Genomic DNA, 25,395 nt, shown 5'->3' on the forward strand with positions numbered 1-25,395 from the left:
AGTAAAACCTTTTAAGGATATGTGTAACTCTCTTTGCATTTTAAATTATTTTACTTTTTTCATTTGGTAAACAAGCAAGCCCATCGGGAATATGTGCCCCTCTTTAGTGGTAACCCAGGAACACCGTTTGGTTAAGTAATGACATAGTGGTCAAATGAGGGTGGAAGTAATCAAACCCCGCCCATTTACTACAGGAAGTAGGTACTTAATAGCTCAGAACGTTAATCCTTTGCTTTAACTGCCAGACATCTGTCCGCCTTTCTAAACTTCATCCTTTTATGGGCACATAAGAAGCTAGACACCACTGAAGTCCCTCCAAATCCAACACCACAAAGTCTTGAAAGAGTTTTTACCCAGCTTGCCTCTTAGCAACCCTAATTATTCTTCTTCGTCTATGTTTATGCAAGGGTCTTTTCTGGGCTTGCTTCTTTATGGGCAGTCAGGGCATGTTTTTGACATCCTAGAGATCTATTCAGCAACTGCATGAGCTACCTATTTCTCTGTGGCAGACTAGTTACTGCTGTTACACTCAGTAGAGCCTTAGCCCTTTACTACCAAACAGGTAATGAGTATGTATGTGCCAGAGGAACGGGGGGGGGGGGAGTATTCTATAACTGTTTCTGGCCCAGGATATGGCCTAATGCAGTTCAAGATTATTGCCTATTCTGTCTTGTTCACATGATTTGCAAGAAATTTTGCACAGTTATTCGATCAGAGATACCGCTGTACCCATAAGGCTTTTGAATAGTCATGGTTATTATGAGGGTATCCTTGTGATTATCCTGAATATGAAGGATGCCCCTTTTCATACCCTCATTTGCAAAGTATATAGGTGGAACAGTTTCTGGATTGTGGGTAAATGGGAAGAAATGGATGCTGTGTGGCCTGCATGAGGTCTGTGCACAGAGTGAATTATCTTGAAGAAATCTGCACCCCATGGCATGCAACTTCCTGTTAATTAGGATTGAAAGTTATATACTCAGTCTACATCCCCCATTGTAAAAAGTATGAAATGTAAATGTTGTTCTTTGAGGTAAATTGCTTTATATTAATTAATTTAAAATGAATCTCAATTCTGTACTAATATGTACTAAGCATGACATGATCTTTTTACATCAAAATACTGTGTAGGTATTTAAACGGCATTTTAGTAATCCGTTTTTAGTATAACTTTTAACTCTCTACTTTTCTAAATATAGAACATGAATGGAAAGAAAGATCTGTTTACTCTGCCATCTGGCCTTTTGGAACAGGACATGATGGCATAATGTGAAGTTTCTGCCTGCAACTTTTGATTATCACAGTTCTTGCAAAGCTTAACTTCTCTGATCACTTTTCTGATACTTCTGTATGCTTGTTTTCTTAGAGCTTATATTTATCTTGCACCCATGTCTGATTTATTTGTATGTACCATTCCACCTTCACCACAAACAGCACAGGCTGTAGGTTTGGCTGCTTGACCAACTAAGCAAGTTTCAGATTGGGAATTATCACATGGCTATCTCCAATCTGTAATTCTCATAGTGGTCTGTAATTTATGTTGTAGTACCATCATTTCTGTCCATGATGGTTTTCCCCTCAGTATTTGTGATGACTTTCAGACATTAGTAATGTGGTTGAAGCAGTAATGTGCTTTTTACTTTCTGCTCAGGTGAAAGATAGTGTCCTGAATTGCAAGATAATAATCCTGATAACTTTTGCTTTAGCTGTTTCTCACAAGGTTTTTCATTGTTGTGGTAGTTCTTTCCACTTGCCTATTGAGCCACAGATGGGGCTGTGCATTAATTTGAGTTTTGACTTGTGCACAAATCTTCTCTGCTTTTTGTATTGTAAGCCAGTGTTAAATATGACAACCTTAGGTATGCCCTGTCCCAAGTACCATTTGTCTTCCCAATTTATTGGGAACCATTATTTTGTCAGCTTTGCTCATTAAGTTGTAGGCATACTTTTTTCAAGGAAGAATTAAGACTTTTTTTCTGTAGTGATGATTTTTGGTCCGTTCTGTAAGAGATCATGACTCATTAATACCACATACAAATCAAAATTTATTACATGAGAGTTGCATGAGTTATACAAGCATTTTCCATCTTACACGGCTGTTGGAGGCCTTATGATGATTCATGTACTCAGCTCAACATTGCAGTACATCTATCTTTATACACTCGTGTGTATAAGCATGTATATGTACACACACTGTTCAGACTGAATGACTTTTCATCACTTTCTGTGCACATTACTAACCTGGAGGAAAAAATCATTTTATGCACACTAATACAGGCGCAACAATTAATCAGAAATTTTAAGTATTTACAATGTGTACAAACGAACTTTATATTTATCAAATTGCCATAGTTATTTGATTTTCACTATCCTGTTAATTGACAAAAACTGCAGTTTTTGCTAAGCAGATAGAATACAGTTTCTTCTTGTAAATGGCAGACTCAGAGCTGCATTTTTGGAGCCCTCCGTCCCGTTATACCAAATGATTTTGCAGGTGCAGTACATTACCTCATGTCTAGTTTCCTCTTTTTTGTAGTAATATGTTCAGACTTAAGCTTGTTGAAACAGAGACAAGCATTATTTGCTCCTAGTAAAGAACAACATATTTACTGCAAGTTATCAAGATCAGTCTTTCATTGTCGCATCTTTCAGTAGATGCGAATGTAAGTCAGTTTCAATACATATTAATTCTTCTGTTATTTGGTCATGTTTCCACCATAGGCAAGAAATCTTTCTCTCCGGCCCAGTTAATTTCCAAGATAATACAATGTTCAAATAAGTTATCCTACCACTGTGCTCTTCCCTTATCAGACCCATCATTGAATACAATGCCCCAGTTTGGAATGTATAAATCAAAGCATGTCACTCAGAAAGGCCCCAAAGATGCATCGTCAGTTATATTAAAGGTCTTAATTCCTTTAAGTATCCTAGAACTTTAGCAAAACTCTCCTTATATTCCAAAGTCTACATACTGATCCATGGTGGCTTGGGTCTCACTTTTTTACCCATGAAAGATCCAGTCTTTTGGCCTCCTGTTTATTTACAAAACCAGTGGCTCTACAAACACCCACACTAGCTACCCAGATCTTCACCAACAAATAATCAAGATTCACTGGAGAGATAAAGTTTACACCAGGATTATCTTGTACAACCCTGCTCAGTTTGGAGGTGAGCACTGCTAAGCACTTTAAAACATCGGCACAAACTGCTAAGTGTCTGCTTAAAGGTGTATATGGCAAGATATCTTGTGGGCCTTGTGATCACTTGCCTAGTATTCCTATGTTTGTGTGGCATCTGTAGACTTGATAAATGTCTATTGGCATAGTACATGGTACAAACTTTGCATTTCTCCTTGACATTTCTTTCTCATTAGCCTTTGTAGTAGAGTGTTTCATTGAAATTACTGAACATTGAACTGCATATGATCAAAGTTCTTTAACTTTGAAAGCTAAAGAAATAAAACTGTTTTTCTGAAGGGAAGTGGGCAAGCTCCCCCTGCTATTTATATATACCAACTCCAAGATTGCACTGCAGTGGAGAAAGGGTAAATTCCCATATCCCCACTGTACTGGGATCTCCTACAACTGCTTTAGCTTTTTGGAAATTTGATCATATGGTCTCGACTGTATGAAGTTCAACTTTCCGAAAAGTCATTCTTCTAAATGAGACCCATAGCAGATTATCTCCAAGATAACCTCCATAGCACAGTCTCCTAGTGTTTTGCTGCCTGGATAACTTGTTGCTGGCCCCTGCCCAGGATTCACTTGTGCTAATGCTAGTCAGTGCTTTGTCTTGGCTTCATTATTTTAGGATTACAATCAACTGGGAATAAATGTTCCTGGTGTAGTTGAAACACATTTCTTTCAGAAAGGTGAATGGATGCAGTTTTGAGATGTGCATTTTCCCATCTGAGGGAGCCCAAGATCTTAAACATCTAGCAAAATACCATTATTCTAAGACTTTAGTACAAGTGCCATAATAGACTGAATGAGCAAAATTGCAGAGTTAAACCAAGTCCAAGGTTGCTGTTATTCTGAGTAGTCCCTTTATCTGAGTTATGACAGTCTTGGAGTTGGTATATACAAGCTGTAGGTTGGGTGGCTTGCCCCCTCTCTCAAAAAACTTTAAAGGAAAACAGAAATATTTGGCATTCACTGGTCTCCTGTATTTTCTCTTTACTTCTGGGGATTACACTTACACGTCTCAGAATTACAAAAGGGAGATGGTCTAGTCTTCTGAACTGCATCAGTGAGATTGGCCCATAATTTGGAGTTTATAGTAGCAGGGTTACATTTCCCCACTAAACAATTGTGTAAGGAAATCCTGTTACTGGTTGTAGTTATTCTCTTCATTGTCCTCGTGTTGTATCTTTAGTACAGTTCCCAGGATTGCTGGATCTCAGCCCACACCTTGATGACTCTACCCATACCCCCACTTGATTCAAGGAGTTGAGTCCATAGCTTTCAACTGCCCAGATTGTCACAGAATATTTGGCTTATATTTTTGGTCTGTTCCTCTTAAAATTTGTGGTTTACTGGCAAATCAGTGAGAACTGAATTCACTAAATAATAATAGCCGTTTAAGTTTGTCGTCCTATCTTTCAGGAAACACATCGTAACACAAAACACTCTATTCTAGCAACTTTCTAAGATTATGCAAGCAATATTTATTTATTTATACAAGCAATGTTTAAAATGTGTTCCTGGTTTTGGGCTTTTGTCCCCCCCCTCCCCAATAAATTTTGGCTTTTTCCAGATTTCTTGTGTTGCAAAGTTGAGAGATTTAGTTGAGTGCCAAGTGGATTTTACAAGGAGCTGAGAGCTTCAGGGGAAGAGAAGTTGAGTGCTGATTATGCCAAGTCTATTTGCATTGTTAGTAGCACAACAGGTGGTACATTTGCTTCTGATGCAGAAGGATATGGGTTCTATTCCCACAGATTGCAGGTACTGTACTGTGTTGTACTTTAAAGGGAGTGGATACTGCAGTTCTGTGAATGTCCTCCTTTGAAGGAGTTATCTAGTAACTATGAACCTGTTTGCCATCCATTCCATATTGCAATATTACTGACTTATCATTTTTTAATTTAACATAGGCAGTGTAGATGAAACAATGAAATATAAAGTTTGCTAGTAGCAGCCTCTTCATTAGTTACAGATCCCTTTAATATGGAATTATTTAGATTACTTTTACTTCTGCAGAGATTGTGCATATTTACTGATGTTGGTGGATTGTAATGACAGAAGTTTGAGTAGACTTTTAGGATGGAAATGTTTTGAATTGGGCAGTTTTGTCATTATTGGTTCACAAAGTTAGTTTCATTGCTTACTGGAAAAATGTTCAAAACAATAAATTTAAAACACGCTCTAACAAATGTGCTGTATTATGCAAGAAATATAATTTAATACAATCAGGAAGGTGAATCAAAGAATGCATACATGTATGCATGGCTCTAAAAATGTGTAGAGACTATGGTTTGAAAACAGCCAGGAGGTAAGCTTAATCCTCCTCCACTGGCCAGATGCAAAATGAATGTGATTTTTCATGTGTTTCAATGAATGTGAGCTTCAAGGGCAGAGTAGTTTACTGCTCAGTCTGTTTGTTTTCATTGCAAGACTATTGTTTGTTTAGCAAATGGCTATCTGTGTTTGTGCTATTTTATTTCAGTATCTGTGATCATTGAAGAAGCAAGTAAGAAAACAGTATGCACGCTGCCAGGTTTGAACGGTGTTTATGGTAATTGAGAAGAAATAGCCAAGCAATGGAACACTGGAGTAATTGGGGAGAGGGCTGCTGCTGGAGCTGTAGGAGGTTGCTGCGGGAGGGGATGCACTGAGGGGGCCCAGTTTATTACGCTGCCTAGGGGCCCCATTTAACCATGATCCAACTCTGGTATTTTGCACTGTGATTTACTATAAAATGATCAGAATTTGGAATGAAACAATGAAGTGTCAGTTGTAAAAAAAAATAATAAGCACTTTCATTCTGTGTTTGACAATAAAGGAAAGAAAGCACTTATTATTTTTTTACAACTGGCACTTTGTTGTTTCATTCCAACTTCTGATAGTTTATGGTTTTCATAATTATTCTAATAATTAATAGTCCTATTGTTGAACATGTCAGTGCATTTCTGTGGATTGTGGACCTCGTTACTTCTACAAAGAGACCAGTCACCAATGGAGTCCCCCAGGGTTCAGTGCTGAGACTTTGTCTGTTTGGCATATACATCTCAAAAGTAAAAGGAAATATCAAATGGCTTTGGCCGACTAAGTTTGAGATGACTGCAAGCTAGGAGCAGTTATTTAATCCCCAAATGACTTAAACATCATACAGGAAGGTTTGTCCCAAACAATAACTGGTGCCAGAAACATGAATTGAAACTAAACTCCAAAAAATACATTATTGTATCCTTTGGGAAGTCATCTACTCCAGGGAACTGCCAAATTGACAATACCCCCTGAGAAATGACCCAGTTGTTTGGCATTTGGGAATTTGTGTGTACAGTGACCTAACTTTTGACCAACATGTGTCCAGAGTTGTAGTCTTTTTATGTTGCACAGCTTGTAAACAAATGGATTGCAACTAGATCTAGAGATGTTGTAGTCCCCCTTTACAAAGCCCTCATTTGGTCAATCATTTTGTATAATGCCCACTTTGACATGTATCTGTCCAGACCCATGCAACAATTGGAATACCCACAAAATTACCTTACTAAAAGGATAGAAGTCTTAAACAATAGGTCTTGCATGGACCACCTCAAAGATTTATCATTGTACTAGGTATCCTACAGAGTGTTTAGAGAGGTGACCTGTGTTTGGCATACAAGGCATCCTCCCACCCAATACTGATAGCCCTACTGAACATCAGCCAGTGAAATGGCATCAGAAATACTCAGTCCCGGTATCTAAACTGAATGTTGTGGAGAGATGGAGATATATCACAGAGGCTACCACTGTTCCGGACCAGACTATCCATTCAAGTAAAACGAACTTCATCACTGTCCATATTCAAATGCATCTTGGATCTAAGGATGGGTAATAGAAAAATGTACTCCATGATTGCCCCTCGAGCCACTAATGGAGGCAGTTCCTAAATGCTGCATCCCTTACATGGGTCCCCTCAGATTGTCTATGGTATGATCACAGTTATTCTCACTAGAGGGCTAACGTACAATTATCTGCCATGGGATAGGCAAGACCAATCAGGAAATGTTAATTCAAGCACTAAAAGGGAAATTGGCTAAGCTTAAAATGTTGTACAAGTGAAACCTATATTGTGGTAGGAAATGGTTTTAAAAAATTGCCCTTTTTAGATCACTAAGTGCCCTTCTCACCCCCCCAGCTTTCAACAGCTTCCGGCACCTCTGTTTTTATAGTGGCAGTATTCTTTAGGTTGTAGGTCTTGAACTGGATTTTATAAAACACAGTAACTTTTAAGTTTGTAATATTTTGTAAACAATTTACAGTATCTCAACGACCACTCAAGTTATACACACAATGTCAGCATTGTTTTGTTCATCCAGCTGAGAGCTGTCATATGAAGCGAAGCAGTTCTGTCTGTGCTACTTGGTTGCCGAGATATGTAGAAAAATATTATGTCAATGTAAATTATATAAACAATGAATTTATCATTACCTGCACTAGACAAAGATCAAATATCAGTACATTTGTGTTTGCCATTGTGTAAGCTTTAAGATGAAATATTTAATAGTATATGTAGTATGGCTTTGCAATTATTAATGCAAATATGGAAAAACAATATGTGACATCTAAAAGGCATCAGTAGGATGTAACTGCAGAAACATCTGGAAACATCACCTGGCTTTAATGAGTTAACTGTGTTTTTTCTTTTTTTCATCTTGTTGGCACTCAGCATTTCAAGTTCTGACATTTCAGTAGAGTTTGAGTGCCAACATTTCAGTAGGTAGACACTCAGTTCCTGCCTTTCTTTAAATCTCACTCCTCCTCCAAAACATTATTCTGCATCTGCATGTATTGTTCCCACAATTTCTTTCTTTTGTATGTAATTCATTCTTATGCTTTTCTGAAGACTCCTGTTCCAATTCTTTTATTGCTATTACAATATTTAATACTCCAAGTACGGTTAATTTAGACTTTGATTTTCATTTTCTAGTGATAGCTTTTTTGGCAGCCACCAGAATTAAACTTATCAAGACCTTGTTATGTCTAAGCAACTCAGCTCTTGTATTCCCAGCTCAAACAAAAAAGTTTCTTAGTTACACCCATTTGCACATCCAGTCTTTCTGACAGAGTACTCCGTAGGGAACTTTTGAAGTCTGCCAATTCATTACGCTCCCAAAACATGTGTTCCTAGTTGTGTCTTATTTCTTGTATAATTTTTTTCCTTCATATCTGCTATCATCACACCCACCCAAAGAATCTATGTATTTGGACAAAAAATTGTCTGAGATGGTGCCATATTGTTCCTTAAAACCAGTTGGTTTGGTGGGCCTGAACAGATGGTCCAGATGCTGATTTCCTTTACACCTTGCAGGAAGACTTTTGAGGTTGGCAAACAGAATTTGTCCAAATGGATTACCAACTTCATCAGATTTTGTGACTCAAATGCCAGTAATTCCTTGCCTAACTGGTGAGAGAGGGTATGCCACCTGGGAGTGGTGGCTGCCTGTACTGAATGTTGCACAACTGACATTCATTCTGCAGCCACCTGGTCATTTATGCAACACTCCATCAAACACTATAATTTGAACTGCTATTCCCAAATGTGGGTCGTCATTTCAGGGAACACCCTCCCTGAGAGCATTCAGCCTTCATGTTGTGCTTTTTGAGCTGCTATTACCACTGAGATGGGTTTGAGGATACTGCTTTGGGATTCTGAGTAAGCCTTCTCTTTTTAAGCACATTTATTAATTCCACAGCATTTACGAAATTACATGGGCAAATTTAATTATAGAAAAGAAAAAACAATTGTATGTGTTTCAAGTGTGTCATGCATCATACATATATATTTTCTAACAGCAGTTGTCATTCACTCCAACATTACACAGATTGCCTTCCCTTAAATTCCACTCCTTGTCCTTTTCTGAATGTTATTCTGCTTGTACTGTTCCCACAAATTCCATTTGATTCTGTCATTTGCTCCATCCCCTTTTTAATGATGCCACCTCCATTTCTTTTATCTATTTTATGCTGGTCAGTACTTCTGTTATATCTAGTTAAAGGTTTGATTTCTATTTTCTAGTAATTGCTTTTTTGGCAGCCAGTGGCAATTCATATTTATCCCTGCTCAAAAGAATAATTTCCTTAACTACTATCATTTGCAACCCCCAACATTTCTGCCAAAGCACTCTGTAGGGATTTTTTTTTTTTTAATCTGCCAACTCATTACATTCCCCAAAACGTGTTCCTAGTTACCTTTCTCTCCACTCGCACTGTTAAATAAAAACAATGATAACAACACAGGAGGCTCAGATGCAAAAGTTTACTAGTGTACACCAGGAGGCAAAAAAACATACAAGTACAGAGTTTTGTCTGACATGATGCAGGAAGTACACAATTTTATATAGGTTTAACACTCAAGCTGTGCCCACCTTACTGACGTGGTTAGTCACAGGGCACCTACATCACTATGGTCTACAATATTCTATTCATAAGAAAAAGCTGATGGTTATACATTTTAAAAGTTTTCCCATGGGAATAATACAGCCTTGCAAAGCACCTGGTCAGTTATAATGTCTTTCTGTAAATGTTACTCCTTCAAGGTTTCAGGCCTGTTCGAATACAATAGTTGGTTCAGTCTTGTAATACACTTCTTTGTTCTTCTTGCAACATTACTTCAGCAGCTGTGTCTTATCTTGGTAACATTCACAAGGCCAATTATCCCAGAGGAAGGAAGAAGATTTTCAATGCTTTATACATTTAATTTCCTGACCCAGCAGATAATCATTAGTGAAAAACATAAGCTTGCTGAGCTGGCTACTGCCAGGGTCAGAGTTCAAATACACTGCAGCTCCAAAGCTTCAAGCAATTACATGTAAAATCATTCTTATTGCCATATTGTAAATAGAATAAAATGCATTATATACTATTTGCTTTTAAACTAGCACTTTATACATGTTCAAATACATATTTTTCTAACATTTTCCTCCCTTTTAATACTTTTTATTCTATTCAGAAATATAAACAATATTTTATCGTCCCCTAGCCTTCTCCCTTAAGGACTTTCAACTAGGCAAGTCATTTAGTTTATACTTCGGAAAGAGTTTCGTCTGGAATTAATAGTTCCAATTCAATGTCTTGGTACAAAGTTTCAGTTACAGATATATCAATAAAATCTTTGATCAATCTTTTCATGCAGGGGATCTCACAACAGACACATGCTCCTAATAGGAGCAGACCAGCACAAATAGCAATCAAAATATTCATTAGGATAGAACCCCACCCACCAGACTCTGGAAAAAGGTAGTCAGTGGGTTTGGGCCTGGTACAGTCATGGCCGATACCTGCTGTATTACCTCTAGGTGGTCATTAATCTCATGTCAATTGTCTGGTATGAACGCACAGCATTCTTCTTTAATAAGCGCACACGTACCACCTCTCGCCGCTAGGGTGAAGTCCAGAGCCATTCGATTTTGTAGCACAACAGTTCTCATTGCATTCAGTTCATCAGTCACTAGTTCGAGAGCAGAAAAAGTTGCGTTACTCATTACTTCGAGAAGTTTTGACAGCTTTCTCAACTCCCAGATTGATTTGACTGCTCCATATGCTGGAAGTATTCCAGCCCAGGATATAACACTCACTCAAGTCCATATGAGTCAATTTTTCTTTATCTTTTACGGAATGATGGTCCTTCCAACCAGCTTCGATTTTTCCCACTGATTTACAGGTTTTCTGATTGGATCTTCAGGTTTTCGGGCTACATCTCTTACATTTCGTATCTTACCTAGAGGTAATTCTGCAGTATGCCTTATGGCCGGAACCAGATAACCCAAAAAACAACTGCCGGACCAATTCTCAGGTAGCCATTTGTATGCCTTTTTCCCACAAACAAAATAACAGTTTTCTACTTTAGTACTGATGCGGGTTAATTCTGAATGAAACATTTTCTTATCTATAACAGACAATTGTTTATGTAAAACAGGATTTCTCTGCACATCACTTAATGTTGTTTTCATTAAGCTCAAATATGAATCATAATTTGTGTTACAAACAGTGCCTCTATCTTTAGCTTTAATATAGCATTTGTAAGATAGTTATGTTACAGTTACTCCAACCCACTTGGAGTGTATCATTCTTGTAAAAACATACAATTCCCTTCTGTGTAATAGGCAAATGCAATGCAATTTTGTCCTGTGATCTTACAGAACCTGTATCAAAAAGTAAATTCTCCCAAGTCTCATTTATCCCCAAGGGGACAGTGGACATCAACAGTCCTCCTTATGCTGTTGGTATAGCAGTACAAACCCAGCAATTTGAAATGTTCATAGTCTCTACATATACACGCTTCATAGCTAGGTATGTGTTAAAGTTTGGATGCCAGTCTATAGACAGTTCATCACGTCTTTCCACTTTCACTTGTGTGGTTATATGTAGGAAAAACCACAACAAAAGGAAGGTCATCACAATCATAGTCAATAAATGCATAGTCAGCAAGATGATTAAACAACATCTTTGGGGTTGATCTGTGTTTTTACTCGTTTTGCTCTTGGCCATCCTGCCTTTGTTGTGTGTCAGTCACAAAATGTTTATCAAGCTGAAAATTCTTTACCGGTTTACAGTGTGTCAGATGGACCCAGGACGACCTCTCAGCAACTTTGACTGCAGTAGGCGTCGCCAACAGTACCTGGTACGGTCCTTCCCACTTTGGACTCGCCCAATTCTTCCTCTTTGTAACCTTCAACCACACCCAGGACCCCGGAGTCAGCACTGCTTCCAATGGTCTGGTCTGTCTTTTATCTGAAAAAGAGTTCAACTGCAAAACAGTTTTATCTGTTAACAGTTTCCTCATATAGCTAGCTAATGAGCTGTCAGCCTCTAGTTCTGCAGGCATGAGAGCTTTCCATTGTGGCACATAATATGCCCTTCCAAATATCACTTCAAAGGGGGTCAAACCCTTTACATTTGGAACTGTTCTCATGCTCAGCAGTGCCAAAGGCAAACAGCAAATCCAATTCTTCTGTGTCTCGTTTACTAACTTCCTCAACTTGCTTTTTAAAATTCCATTGTACCTTTCCACCAGTCCTGCAGACTGTGGGTGGTAAGCACAATGATTCGTCAAGGAGATCCCGAAGAATCTCCCAAGTTGGTGAATCGTCTGATTAACAAAATGTGTCCCATTGTCACTATAGATTCTTTCCGGTATGCCAAATCTAGGAATTATTTATTTTATTAGGGCCTTTGCCACTGTTGCTGCATCCGGATTTTTAGTTGGAAAAGCATCTACCCATTTGGAAAATATGTCTATAATTACTAAACAGTATTTTTTCCCTTCACATTTATTCAGTTCTATGAAATCCATACAAATAGTGTGGAACGGATATGGTGGTGTAGGAAAACTCCCTTGCTTGGGTTTGAATGCCCCTTGTGCATGATGTTTGTTACAGATATGACATGCTGCACAAAATTTTTGTGTAAAGTTTGTGAATCCATATGTTTGGAATATTCGATTTACTAACTGTACCATCCCCCCTGTTGAGACATGGCATTGCCCATGGCTCAACAAAGCTGCATATCTAAATAAATTAGATGGCAATATTGTTTTTTTCTCTTTGGAGACATACAGTCCATCTTCGAGGATTGCATCTCGTTTCTCCCATTTCTGTTTCTCAGCTTTTGTAGTTAATGTCTGCATGTTTTTTAACATTTCTAGATCTAAAATCTCAGAGGGTTGTAATTCCTCGGTTAAAAGTAAAGTTTCTGAGTCTGAGGCTGCTTGCTTTGCAGCTGCATCAGCTTTTGCATTTCCTTTTGAAATTGTATCCTGTTGTCTTGTATGAGCTAAACATTTACAAATAGCTACTTTAGTAGGTAACTGAATGGAATCTAACAAGTTCAAAATAAGTTGCGCATGATTAATCAGTTTACCATTAGATATTATCATTCCCCTATTTTTCCATTGTTGTGCAAAAACATGCACTGTAGAGAAAGCATACTGACTGCCAGTATATATGTTCACACATTTATCTTTCGCTAGAGTGCAAGCCCGTGTTAAGGCTATCAGTTCTGCTGCTTGAGCAGACAGGTTATACTGTAAGGGTTGGGCTTCTAAAATCTCTGTATCTGTGACTACTGCATACCCTACTAGATTTTTCCCTGTAGGACCCTTTCTGCATGAGCCATCCACGTAAAATGTCACCTCGGCATCATCCAAGGGCATATCAGTGAGGTTTTGTCTGGGCAAAGTTATTTGCTCAGTTTCCTGCAGGCAACTGTGCGGTGTGCCATCCACAGGAGTTGGAAGTAACGTTGATGGGTTTAATGTTGTACAACGTTCAATTACCATATGAGGTTGGCTCAACAGTATGGTCATACATGAAAGATGTCTAGCAGGAGATAGATATGCTATTCTTTCTTGCAGTAAAATTATCGCGACTGCATGAGGCACTCTCAATGTGAGAGGGTGGAACAATACTACTGAGGCCGAAGCCTGTACTGCCATTGCAGCTGCGACTACTGCTTGCACACAGTGAGGCAATGATCGTGCCACTGGGTCTAACTGTGATGAATAGTAAGCTTTGGGGCGTTGCTTATCCCCATGCTGTTGCGTCAGAACTGACGTCATGTATGCCTGTTTACAATCTACGGTCTGAAAAAATCTTTTGTGGTAATTTGGAAGTCCTAAAACTAATGATGAAGCTATCAATTGTTTTAGTCTGCAGAAAGCTGTTTCTGCTTCAGGGGTCCATTGTAATACGTCTTGTGCTGCCATTGGTGTTTTATATATTAAATCAGCCAGTGGAGCAGATTCCAAAGCATAATTTGATATCCAGCTTCGACAAAAATTAGTTGTTCCCAAGAAGGACAGCATTTCCTTCTTGGTTGCTGGTTTAGGTGCCTGTAAAATTGCTGTTTTTCTGTCTTCGTCTAATATTCTACCTTCATTGGATATTACATATCCTAGGTATCTAACCTGTTTTCTCCAAAGTTGTAACTTATTTTTGTTTACTTTGTGTCCCTGTGCTGCTAAAAATTTCAATAATGCTATCGTATCCTCCCTGCATTGATGCTGGGTAGGGGCTGCTAGCAAGATGTCATTTACATAAAGTAGAATCTGACTACCTCCTGGTGGGGTAAACCCTGCCAGGTTGCTTGCCATTTCTTGTGCAAATATCATTGGACTTTCACAATATCCCTGCGGTAGCCGAGTATAGGTATATCTTTTACCCTGAAATGTAAATGCAAACCAATACTGGCTATCAGGATGTATAGGTATTGAAAAGAAAACATTGCTTATATCTACCACAGTAAAATATTTTTGTTGTGGCTTTAAATCATTCAACAAGGTGTGTGGGTCTGGCACCGTAGGTGCTCTGGGTATTATTGCATTGTTTACAGCTTGTAAATCCTGTACCATCCGCCATTCCCCATTTGCTTTTTTAACAGGAAATAGAGGGGTGTTACATGGTGAATCAAGAGATTCTACCAGTACTCCTTCCTTGAGTAATGCTGCTATTATAGGCTTGATTCCATGCTCTGCATCTTTCCTCAAGGGGTATTGTCTTTTCTGCGGTCTAAATGCTGATTTTGGTGTAATAGTTACTGGTCCTGCTGTTTGAATAAGTCCTACATCTGATTTATCTGTTGACCAAAGAATGTTTGGTATGTCACACAAGGCTTTTTCTTCTTCTTCTAATAAGAATGCTAATCAGCTGTCTTCACTAGTTTGTAAGTGTACAGCTGGATGTGTCTGTGTTAGCCAATTCAATTTCTGTTTTTGTATTCCCTGCTCTGATAATTCTAACTCAGTCTGTTTTTCCCATCTTGTTACTTTTTCTCCTAAATCCGCCCATTTCATACTCTTGTTTTTTGTCAAGCTAACATGTGGTAGTCTATTAGATTTGTACAGTGTCATGAATTCCTGAGGTAGTGAACAGCTTACCACACTGTTTCCCTCAGTATCCCAATACAAGGTTCGTAATACTAATCTGTTAGCAGGATTTTTGAATAATTCTTGCTCATATTCTTTATCAGGTCCTGGCATGCTACAGTAGTATAGAGTACAATGTAACAAATGCTGTTGGTCAGTGTCAAGGGAGGGGGCCTTACTGATGGCTACATTCATCAGTTCCTCGGTTACTGCCCCTGGACCAGTCGTAACTAGGTCCTGGCTGTACCAGTAAAAAGTCTCACCCTCCGGTCGCACCACGAACGTATCCATTTGTCTTTGTGCCTCCATACCCTGCATAGTGGGAACTACCACTATGCCAAATATCTGCATAAGATCTCTTCCCAGTAAGTTTACTGGACATTTTGCAGAAACTACAATTTTACTTTTCTGAGTCATACCTGAAACAGGGTCAGTTATTGCTATATCATGGGAGAGTGGCTCCCTATATAGCTGTCCATTTGCTGCTTTCACTAATATATAATCAGGTGATTCGGAATATTCTGGCAACTTTGAGGGGTGTATCAAAGTCCGTGATGCTCCTGAGTCGCACAGGAATTTTACTTCCCTTCCTTCTACCAGAAGTGTAACTTCCGGTTTTGTGTCTGCCAGATAGAGCTCCAAGCTCAGTAATGCCAAATCTAAAATTTCACCTTCTTCATCCTCTACATCTGCTTGCACTTCCTCTGTTCCTTCCACTACATTTACATTTGTCCTTTGTTTGTTTGCCTTTCCTGATTATTTTTGACTTTCATCACTATCATATAGTCAGTCCTCATCACCCTTGCTTTCTGTAGTCACCTTTTTATTTAGCCTGCAATCCCTTGCTAAATGTCCTTTCTTTCCGCACTTAAAGCACTCACCTTTCTTTTTTCTCTCTTCAAAATCTTCTGACCTTTTGTCAGATTGTCTATTTCCCTGGGTATTTTTCTTACCCTTTTTACCTGACTGTACTACGAAGACCTCAGCTCCGTCTTCAGCAGTGAAGACCTGTGTCTTCTTTTTCTTTTTACTATTAAAGTGTCTTTCAGCATGTCTAGCATATTCAAGTAAGGCTTGTAGCCTACTTGTTCGATCTATCATATGCTTTGTAATAAAGCTACTGATAGGTGCAATGCAACCTTTCAAAAACGCATTTTTCAGTTGCTGTTCATACGAGGTATCGTGTCTGATTTTCAGGAATAGCCATACCACTATGGTTATTGAAACATTCCAATAATCTACCATAGTACCCATCTACAGTTTCATTCTCCTGTTGTATGCATTGATTAATGCAAGTCCAATCTGCTCTAGGTTTCCATTTTTCAGAAATTCGGTCTGTAAGACCTTTCACTCTGTTGTCTAGTTCTGCGTCACTATGTGGGAGTGGTTTAAGCTCTGCATTACGAGGATTCCAGGTGCCACAAATCATGTGCCAGTCTGGACCCACAATTTGTCTAACTACCTTTTCTACTTCTTCCCCATTCAAGTGGTAACTTAGTCTCATACCTTGTAAATCTTGTAAAAACTTTGTGTAATTAACTTTTGGATGGGGGATTCCCTCTGTAGCTTTCCGAATATCTTCCGGTGTCCATGGTCTGTATACTAGAAGAGTTGGGTCCTGCCCTTCCTGTCCTGCCTGAGGAATTTGGTACCTCGATTAGTGGACAGATTTCTTCCTCACTCTCCTAGTGTTTTTCTCCCTATTTGATATAAGTCTGTGTCCCCAAGTGTTTTACGTGTCCAGGACCTAGTTTCAATAGGATCTCTAACAAATGGTTTTAGTGTTCTTGTGACATCAGGATAACGTGGAGGTGGACCAGCTTGTCCTCCTGCTTCATATCCTGAAAAAGGCATTGGAGGGGGCGGGGGAGGAGGTGCCGTCGCTATTACTGTATTATTATCCTCTTTATCTAAAAATAACGTCTTGGCATTCTTAGTTTTTTGTTCCCTTCGGTTTACTTCCTCAATCCACCTGTGTGCCTGAGGAATGCCTAATCGCTGTTGTTTTTTTGCCTGACCTTCTGCGTCAGATTTAAGCTGTTTTAAAAGTTTAACTAATGAAATCTTATTTAATTTACCGTCAAATCCGTATTTATTAACCCATTTTGTATAATACCTTACATTATCAGCCCGTTGCAATTGCATATATTTTGCGTCTTCAGTGAGGGGCAGATCTCGCGATGTTTTAGTGCACTGATTTCCCATTCTAAAAGAAAATGTTACGTAACCCTTTTCACCAGTTGGTATTTCAGTTCCTTACACAGTTTATCTAGAATAACTGCCTACCTTATTCTGTTTCCCTGATCTCTGACAAAATATACAGTAATTTCCTTTTGTCCCTGATCTGTATAACAAATCTCTGACAATGACATTTACTGTAACCTAGTCCCTGATCTAAAACAGAAAAAAGGCAAATATCTTCCTACCTGAGCCTCCTGGGTCGACCAGTTCGAGACCGCTCTTCAGCCGCAGATCAGAAAGTGGCCAGCCTCTCAAAACGACAATTCAGTCGGAGGTCTTTGCATTTCAAGAAGAGCCGTTTCGATAGCTTCTCCTGCGCAGTATTCGACCACCGGTACACTCTGATCTGTAGCTGTCTGAGGGCTTCCGTTTACCGAAGGACCAAACTGTTAAATAAAAACAATGATAACAACACAGGAGGCTCAGATGCAAAAGTTTACTAGTGTACACCAGGAGGCAAAAAACCATACAAGTACAGAGTTTTGTCTGACATGATGCAGGAAGTACACAATTTTATATAGGTTTAACACTCAAGCTGTGCCCACCTTACTGACGTGGTTAGTCACAGGGCACCTACATCACTATGGTCTACAATATTCTATTCATAAGAAAAAGCTGATGTTATACATTTTAAAAGTTTTCCCATGGGAATAATACAGCCTTGCAAAGCACCTGGTCAGTTATAATGTCTTTCTGTAAATGTTACTCCTTCAAGGTTTCAGGCCTGTTCGAATACAATAGTTGGTTCAATCTTGTAATGCACTTCTTTGTTCTTCTTGCAACATTACTTCAGCAGCTGTGTCTTATCTTGGTAACATTCACAAGGCCAATTATCCCAGAGGAAGGAAGAAGATTTTCAATGCTTTATACATTTAATTTCCTGACCCAGCAGATCATCATTAGTGAAAAACATAAGCTTGCTGAGCTGGCTACTGCCAGGGTCAGAGTTCAAATACACTGCAGCTCCAAAGCTTCAAGCAATTACATGTAAAATCATTCTTATTGCCATATTGTAAATAGAATAAAATGCATTATATACTATTTGCTTTTAAACTAGCACTTTATACATGTTCAAATACATATTTTTCTAACACGCACCACCAACATTTGCTGTTTACCTGATAATTTTTTCTCTGCTTATGGGTATCAAATACCTATGCAAGTGCTTACATGCAAAAATCTTCTGGACTTTGTTGCATATTTGTGAGCTATGCAGATATCCTCCCATTGTGTTGTTGTATATTGCCTTTCAGTTCTCTCTTCTGAGTCTTTTCTAACCTCTTGTGATTGAGTCTTATAGTTATCGTAATATTATCTTTGCCCTATTAATTATTCCTTTAACAGTGATGACTTTTCTAGACTGAATTAAAAACCTACTGGGGCTGGTCTTTTATTTAGCACTTTCCTATCCCTTTCTGTTTGCCTGTACTCTGTCCATTCCCAGTAGAGAAGGAAGTCTGTAACCTATAGTCCACGCTTCTGCTTGACCTCAAACAACTCAATTAACTTTCTCTCTCTAGTTATTTGCTCTAAATGCCTTGGTTCCTTTGTTAATTTACTTCATTCATTTTAAGCTTCTCTTTACCTATTTCTATACTACTACTTGCAGTCACTGCTATTGATAAGAATCTCCTCCTTTCTCTATTCTTGGGTTGACTTAGAATACTTTTTGCTGTTTTATGAATATAATGTTGTGTATGGTGGCGGTGGTTTTCCTTAGGACCTGTATCTAAAATCTTGCTCTCTCCTTACTTCTCAAACTCCACCTGCAGGTTTTACCATCATTTCCCTATTTGATGTATAGCATTCTACTTTTGTCATCTATATGAGCCTTAACTAAAATATCCATACAAATCAGGTAATCCTAACCCACCACCTTCTATGGGAAGAATAAGTTTATCCAACTTGGCCCTTGCCCTCTTCACTTTCTTAATAAATTCATTTAACTCTATTATGACAACAGAAATATGTCTCTGAGTGCCCTCCATAAGAAAATATTTTAATCAGAAAATCAGTTGAGCACTTTTATGCAACATAAACTATTAACGGACTTGATCAAAGCTGTTAAAGGGTTTCATGGGCAAAGTCTCTACGAGGAGAGTCTTCTGTTTGCTGGCTTAGCCTTTGTTCCTTCAAGAAAAAATACTCTGAAGACAGTTGGATACAGCAGCTTGAATCTCACACCTGCCTCTTGACGTTCCCTGATTACTGGGATAAATGTATTTCTCTTATGCCTGGTGTACAGTGAATAATTATTTTCCACAAAAACTCCGCTGTTCTCAATTTTTCGTACTTTTCCTTTCTTCCACAATTTTGTCAGGTGCAATGCTTTCTGCTGGTGTGAATGCATCTTGACTAATGTCTGCTTCTCTTTCTCATTTCTAAATATTGCACATACACAGAATGTGCTCCCTCAGTTAATCCTGCTGGGGAACACCAGTCCAGTTGTTTATCTGTACTTTCATAAAATTAATGGTCTGCTGCTTTCAGTTTTCTGGTACAGCAGAAAATCTGACATTTTCTTTTCTGTGTAATCTGTCTGCCAACTCCACTTTTTTTTTTTTTTTTTTTGAAACAGTATCTCCTTAAGAAGTCTCTGCTGTTTTCTTTTCATTTCAGCATCTCATTTTTGCAGTTTTATCAGCTCATCTGAACTGCTTTTTTTCTGTTTTCCAGCTTTTTATTTGGCTTTGTATATTCCTTCATGGTTTCACTTATTTTAAATATCGCTGAATGCGCTATACTTATTTTTCTTCCAAATTACTGAAAGCCATATCCTGTGTCAAAGCTGAAACTTAAACTGATTTTCTGCTGAAAAGCTGAGAGGTTCTTAGCCAGAGTTTTTTCTTCTTTTCTGTTTGATTTTCTCACTGTCTCCAAATGTCTTTTTGTTGGCATCTAGGCTATGTAATTACTAAGCTTTGCCCCAATTGATAAATTGTATTTTTTTTCCTTTTCTTAGTTAGTTTTCATTTTGAGAAAGCTGTAATCAACATGTTGTTCAGTATGCAGGCATCTTGGAAGTCTCCCAGCAGAGTAGAACTTTAACTGCTCCCAGTTTGCAATTATCAGCAGTCTTATTTAATTGTGGTTCATTTATATTAGCTTTTGTGCCAGAGAAGTGTGTACCACAGAAAAAGGGACCAAGAACAGATCTCTGTGTCCACTGTTAGCAGTGCTCTTCTGTCTATAGCAAGCACTCTTGACTGTAATGTTGTGGTATTTATCCGACAGCCTACATATAGATAGATACATATCCAGCAAACTATTTATTGGTTAATGTTGAGTTGGGATAATGTGTCAGTAATCCCAGCAAGGAAGATAGTGTCACAAGCCTTGGCAAGGTCTAGATAGGCAATGTGGATTGTATGTCCCTAGGTCAATGGCCTCTGCAACTCTCTCAGAAAGGAAGAAAAAAGCTCTTCTGGATTGAGTAAGAATAATCTGCAGACTGGTATAGATCTAGGAATTTGTCTCTTATTAGTTCATCTGTAATATGTTCCATAGCTTTGCAAGTAATACTTGAGAAACTAATTGGCCTGTACTTCCAGGGGTCAGTAGAGTGGTCCCCTTTATGCAGACACACCAGAACAGTTCTTCACACCTTGGGGGTATATTTAGTGGAGAAACACATACAGAAGAGTTGATGGGAGGGAGTTTGCAAAGTGGGATTTTGTGTTTCTTAGCACACACCCCAGGGATATTGTCAGGACCCATGGAACTGGTATTTTTAATTTTGAAAAGTGCGAAAAGGACTTGGTGTATAGTGAATTTAGGAAGGGGAAGAAGGAGTGAGGATGAATGGTGGGGACAGATGGAAGGGAGGGTGAGGTGAAGTTGGAAGATAATTTGTCCACAAGAATATTAGAAATAGTCTTGGTCAGATAAGGATATACCATTAGAGATCATTTCAGTGCAGAATTGTTTGGTTGCTTCTAAATTTCTAACATAACTGAAGAGGAGCTTTGTGGTTGTCTTTTGAATTAGTTATAAACAAAAGTTCGTAGTTGGCTTTGCATTTCCTAATGATAAGTTTGTGAGAATTGTTGACCATTTTATACTCCTTTGATATTGATGAAGTGGGCATCATTTACAGATGGCCAAGAGCTTTCTGTTTTCTTTGGTTTGCTGAATCTACAGTTCCACCATATGGGTGTAGTTTTAAACGTTAAGCTTATATCGGTCTGGTACAGATACCTTGGTTCATCTGTCTGTGCGAGAGTAATATTCAGAGGAGGAGCTAGCAACCTCTGTTACAAGGTTTGTTGGGTTGCTATACTATTTGTGGTTGTCAGTAAGATCAGTGAATAGTAAGTAACTGGGAAAAAGTTGAGAAATAGACCACAAATATTAACAGTGGTGGTGGGCAGGGAGACAATTTGGTCAATTGTATTAGCATTGCAAAGTCCGGGAAACTTTGGTTGATTTAAGTGCTGTATAACTGAACCAGAGTAAATGAAGGCTTTAATGTATTTTATTTGCAGTTTTGCAGATTTATCTTTGGTCTGTCCCATTTTTTTAACCACAACCCTTTTTAAGTGATAGTTTGTTCTGCCTTTGATGGTCACCATTGCTGTGCCTGGTTCCTCTGGATGGTGTGACAGTTTTCATTTCTCTCTTTTTTTTCCATTTGAGAGGCCATGTATCAGGCAGTGCATGATTGCTCATAATATCTTCCTCATTGGAAGCTGTATATTTCCATTTACAGCATTCACTGCTAACCCTAATTATAATTTTTCTTTATTTTGTGTGCTTCCATGTGCTGCAGGACTTGGGGTCCTTGTTAAATCTAGTGTCCTAGTCCTCAGATCATGTGTTCTGCCATATTATTCTGTGAGCATCCATGGTCACTTCCTTCATTCCTTCTGTTCAAGTGTCATCATCTCCAACTGTCCACCCTGCCCCAGCTTCCTGGTCACAAATTACACTTTACCCAAAGTGAGACATCTTGAAACTCACCAATACTGTTGCAGTTCCCAGAAGTGCAAGTCAATAAATATTGTGTGGGAGACTATGGGACATGCAGTTTAGATGTGGGCAGATCAGTAAATGTAACTGTACCAAGTGAGTGAACAGCAATTTTTTCTTCGTTTAGGGCTTTGAACAGTGGCTCTGAAAAGCTACACTTCATCTTGTTTCCATTTCTAAAACATCTCCAAGATTAAGCACTTCCTATCTCAAGCTGATCATTTAGTAGCGGTTAATACCCTAGTCTTTTCCAGACTGGACTAAAATGTCTACCTGTGACTTTCCCAAAACTGAACTGGATCACTTACAGATAATACAGTACTCTCCAAACAGATGACTTACTGGTACAAACATTACCAGCTTACTACTCCTGTTCTGCATAGTCTTCATCAGCAGCCTGTTTTTTAGAATGCATAAAATTTCAGTGTTGGCATATTTGTCCATTTGTGACTGTCGACCCACTTATATGAAGGAGTTAGTGTTGCTGAATAGCCCAACACAGGTTTTCTCCTTTGCCGCCCAGTGTCTGCTAGTGGTTCTACCGGTGCATTTCAGTACTTCAGCTGTTTGTTCCTTCGCTTTTCATGCAGCCCATTTGTGAAACCTACTACCTTGGTGACTTTGGACGTGGCTGGCTTCCACGGGTCACTTTTTTGAAATTGCCTTTGAAGAGGTGGGATGGCTTAATGTATTAGCTTTTTACTGTTAAACTTGTATTATCTACTTATTTATTATTTTTTTATTTGGTGATGTGGAGTTAGTCATGTTACAACTTTTCTAAGTTGCCACTGCATGTCTTTGCTTACAGATTTTGTTACTGAACAGTTGCAAAAGTATTTGAGTTTAAGTAGGACACAGTATTGTGAAAGATAAGCAGCAGTGTCTCTTTAGAAAATATCTTGGAAGCAGGGCAATATCTGTATCTAGTTCCAGAAATCCTCTGCTCTGCCCGTCAGTTTTTAAGACTTGCACTGAGTTTTTAAGCGACCATATTTAGGCTGCACTTAGACAACTGTTCAGACCTGGTAAAAGGCCAACTTTTTTGGAGCTATAGCAAAGCACCTCACTGAATGTGCAAAATTCAAAGTGCTGTTGAAACCCTACCTTTTCCTTTGTTTTTCTGTTTAATTGCATGTATTCCCATGCCCTTTTCAGGAAGACAGAATGCATTCGCAGGTATCGAGTGCGACAATAACAATGAACGTGTGACTGCGAACTTGACAGGGCTGGATAATGACCTGCACTCGGACATTTGCCTACCTGGTAAGTTGTGATATGTTTAATATGAATCTTGAACTGGTTCTTTTAGGGCTATTGACAGCAGTGCTTTATGTGCCTGTTAGTCAGATACAGTCATTTGCCTTTCATTGTCTTAGTTTTTGAGAACAGTGATTAGTTGTCATTCTTTTGCAAAGCGAAAACAACCCAAACTAATGCATGCTAAAAACTCAGTGGTTGGGACCATTGTCTGTCTATATGCTTGGCATATTACTGACACTGACTGATATGGGTGGTTATTAAAATAGTTTTGCTGTTTTACTTATTTGTTTTATTTCTGTTGTGCATATATGTAAAATATATCCATCATGAGGCTTACTCCTGTAGTTTCATTCATAATGCTGAAAAGTCAACCACGGACAGATGTCTGTTTATCCAGCCTAACATCCGCAGCTTCTGTGGTGTCAAGAGTCCCCACAGTGGGGACTGGTTTCCTCTTTTGCTGAGGCTATTGGTAGAACACACTGTGTAAAAGGGAATGCAACTTGTGCCATCTTTTGTTCTTTCTTTTTGCCACACAGAGTGATGAGTAATCTGTTCATCAGGTTCAACAGTGCAGCTTCTAGAGTTTTGCTATTAATTACCCAAACTGGATTCTTTTTGTGTTAACAATGTTGATTATTGCTTCTGTTGTATTGTTTTTGTTTTTTGTGAGTTATGATATTTTAAATCTTTCCAAGGCTACAAATGTCCCTTGAAAGGGTATCTGGGTGGTAGATTTCTTTTGAAAATGGTCAGGGGCAATTACCACAAGCTTCCTCAGAGAATGGATCACTCACACAAGAACAGGGTTGTTAGATGCACCCCAACATCAATCATCTTCAATTGATTGCACAGATAATAGAGTCTTAATTCCTGAGGACATGTTGCAGGTACTAATGGAGGCAAGTAAGCCTGCTACTAGAAAATTGCATGTTAGCAAATGGAAAAAGGTTTTCTAGTTGGTACCAACAACATAATCAGCACCCATCGAAGGCTAGTTGTTGTCTGGTTTTAGAATATTTGTTAGTTACTATCCTATGCCCTTTCTTATACCTCTGTCAAGGTTAATTTATCGGCCATTTCAGTATGTCTGCTCATGGATCCTCCTCTTTCAGGGCAGTCTTGAAAGGGATTTTGCATATGAGGCCTCCAAGTAAACCACTGGCCCCTCCTTGGGATCTTAATTTTATATTGGAGAAACTAAGACTTGCTCCATTTGAACCCGCTAATCTGGTTGACTTTATGTTCTTAATATGGCAAATAGTTTTACTGATTGCTCTGACCACTGCAAGAAGGGTATCTGAGTTGCAAGCTCTTAGAAGCTCTTATATTTTGTCAGTCCTATCTCATTTTCCATAGGGACAGGGTTTCTTTGCAAACTAATCCTTTTATGCCTAAAGTGGTAACCGAGTTTACTTTAAGTTAAAATTATTCTTGCATAATTAGGGTTGCCTCACCATAAGAGCTAGCAATTTAGATACCCTACTTGCAGAGATCCTTTGATATAACAGCCAGGCGGCTTTCAAAGCTTCAGTGCGTCTTCCACATGCCCAAACTGTCAAGCAGCTCAAGTTGAGCAGACTAAAACACAAGTTTGAGTATGAAGCCCTTCAGGTTTATAAGGACTACAAGTTGTCAAACCTGTAAGCTTCAATGTCAGTGTCAAGATGATGGTGTCAGACAAGTGATAGACATGACAGAGGTACCAGATGCAGCTAAGAAGCAGTGGCTCATTAAACTGGCGTGCACTGCAGCTAGTCAGTGGGTGCTTTGTCAGCTGCAGCTTTGATTTTGTTTTCACTGGTGCTGGGGAGACTGCCTCTAACACAGTTGTTTGGAGGTACATGTAGCTAGGAAATAAGG

At 38.8% G+C, this 25,395-nt stretch overlaps 1 protein-coding gene across 2 annotated transcripts in view; it reads left to right on the forward strand.

The window, feature by feature from the left end:
• RNF157 (ring finger protein 157) overlaps positions 1-25,395 on the forward strand; it is a 1,565,029-nt gene that overhangs the window by 1,518,904 nt on the left and 20,730 nt on the right. For both annotated transcript variants that reach the window (XM_044068100.1, XR_006364438.1), the window contains one exon: positions 23,428-23,535. In XM_044068100.1, coding sequence (XP_043924035.1) covers positions 23,428-23,535 — 108 coding nt within the window. The remainder of the gene's footprint in view (positions 1-23,427; positions 23,536-25,395) is intronic.

This window comes from Protopterus annectens, chromosome 4.part0, assembly GCF_019279795.1.
Source record: "Protopterus annectens isolate FY-2018-M chromosome 4.part0, PAN1.0, whole genome shotgun sequence".
In the NCBI taxonomy this organism is placed as follows: domain Eukaryota; kingdom Metazoa; phylum Chordata; order Ceratodontiformes; family Protopteridae; genus Protopterus; species Protopterus annectens.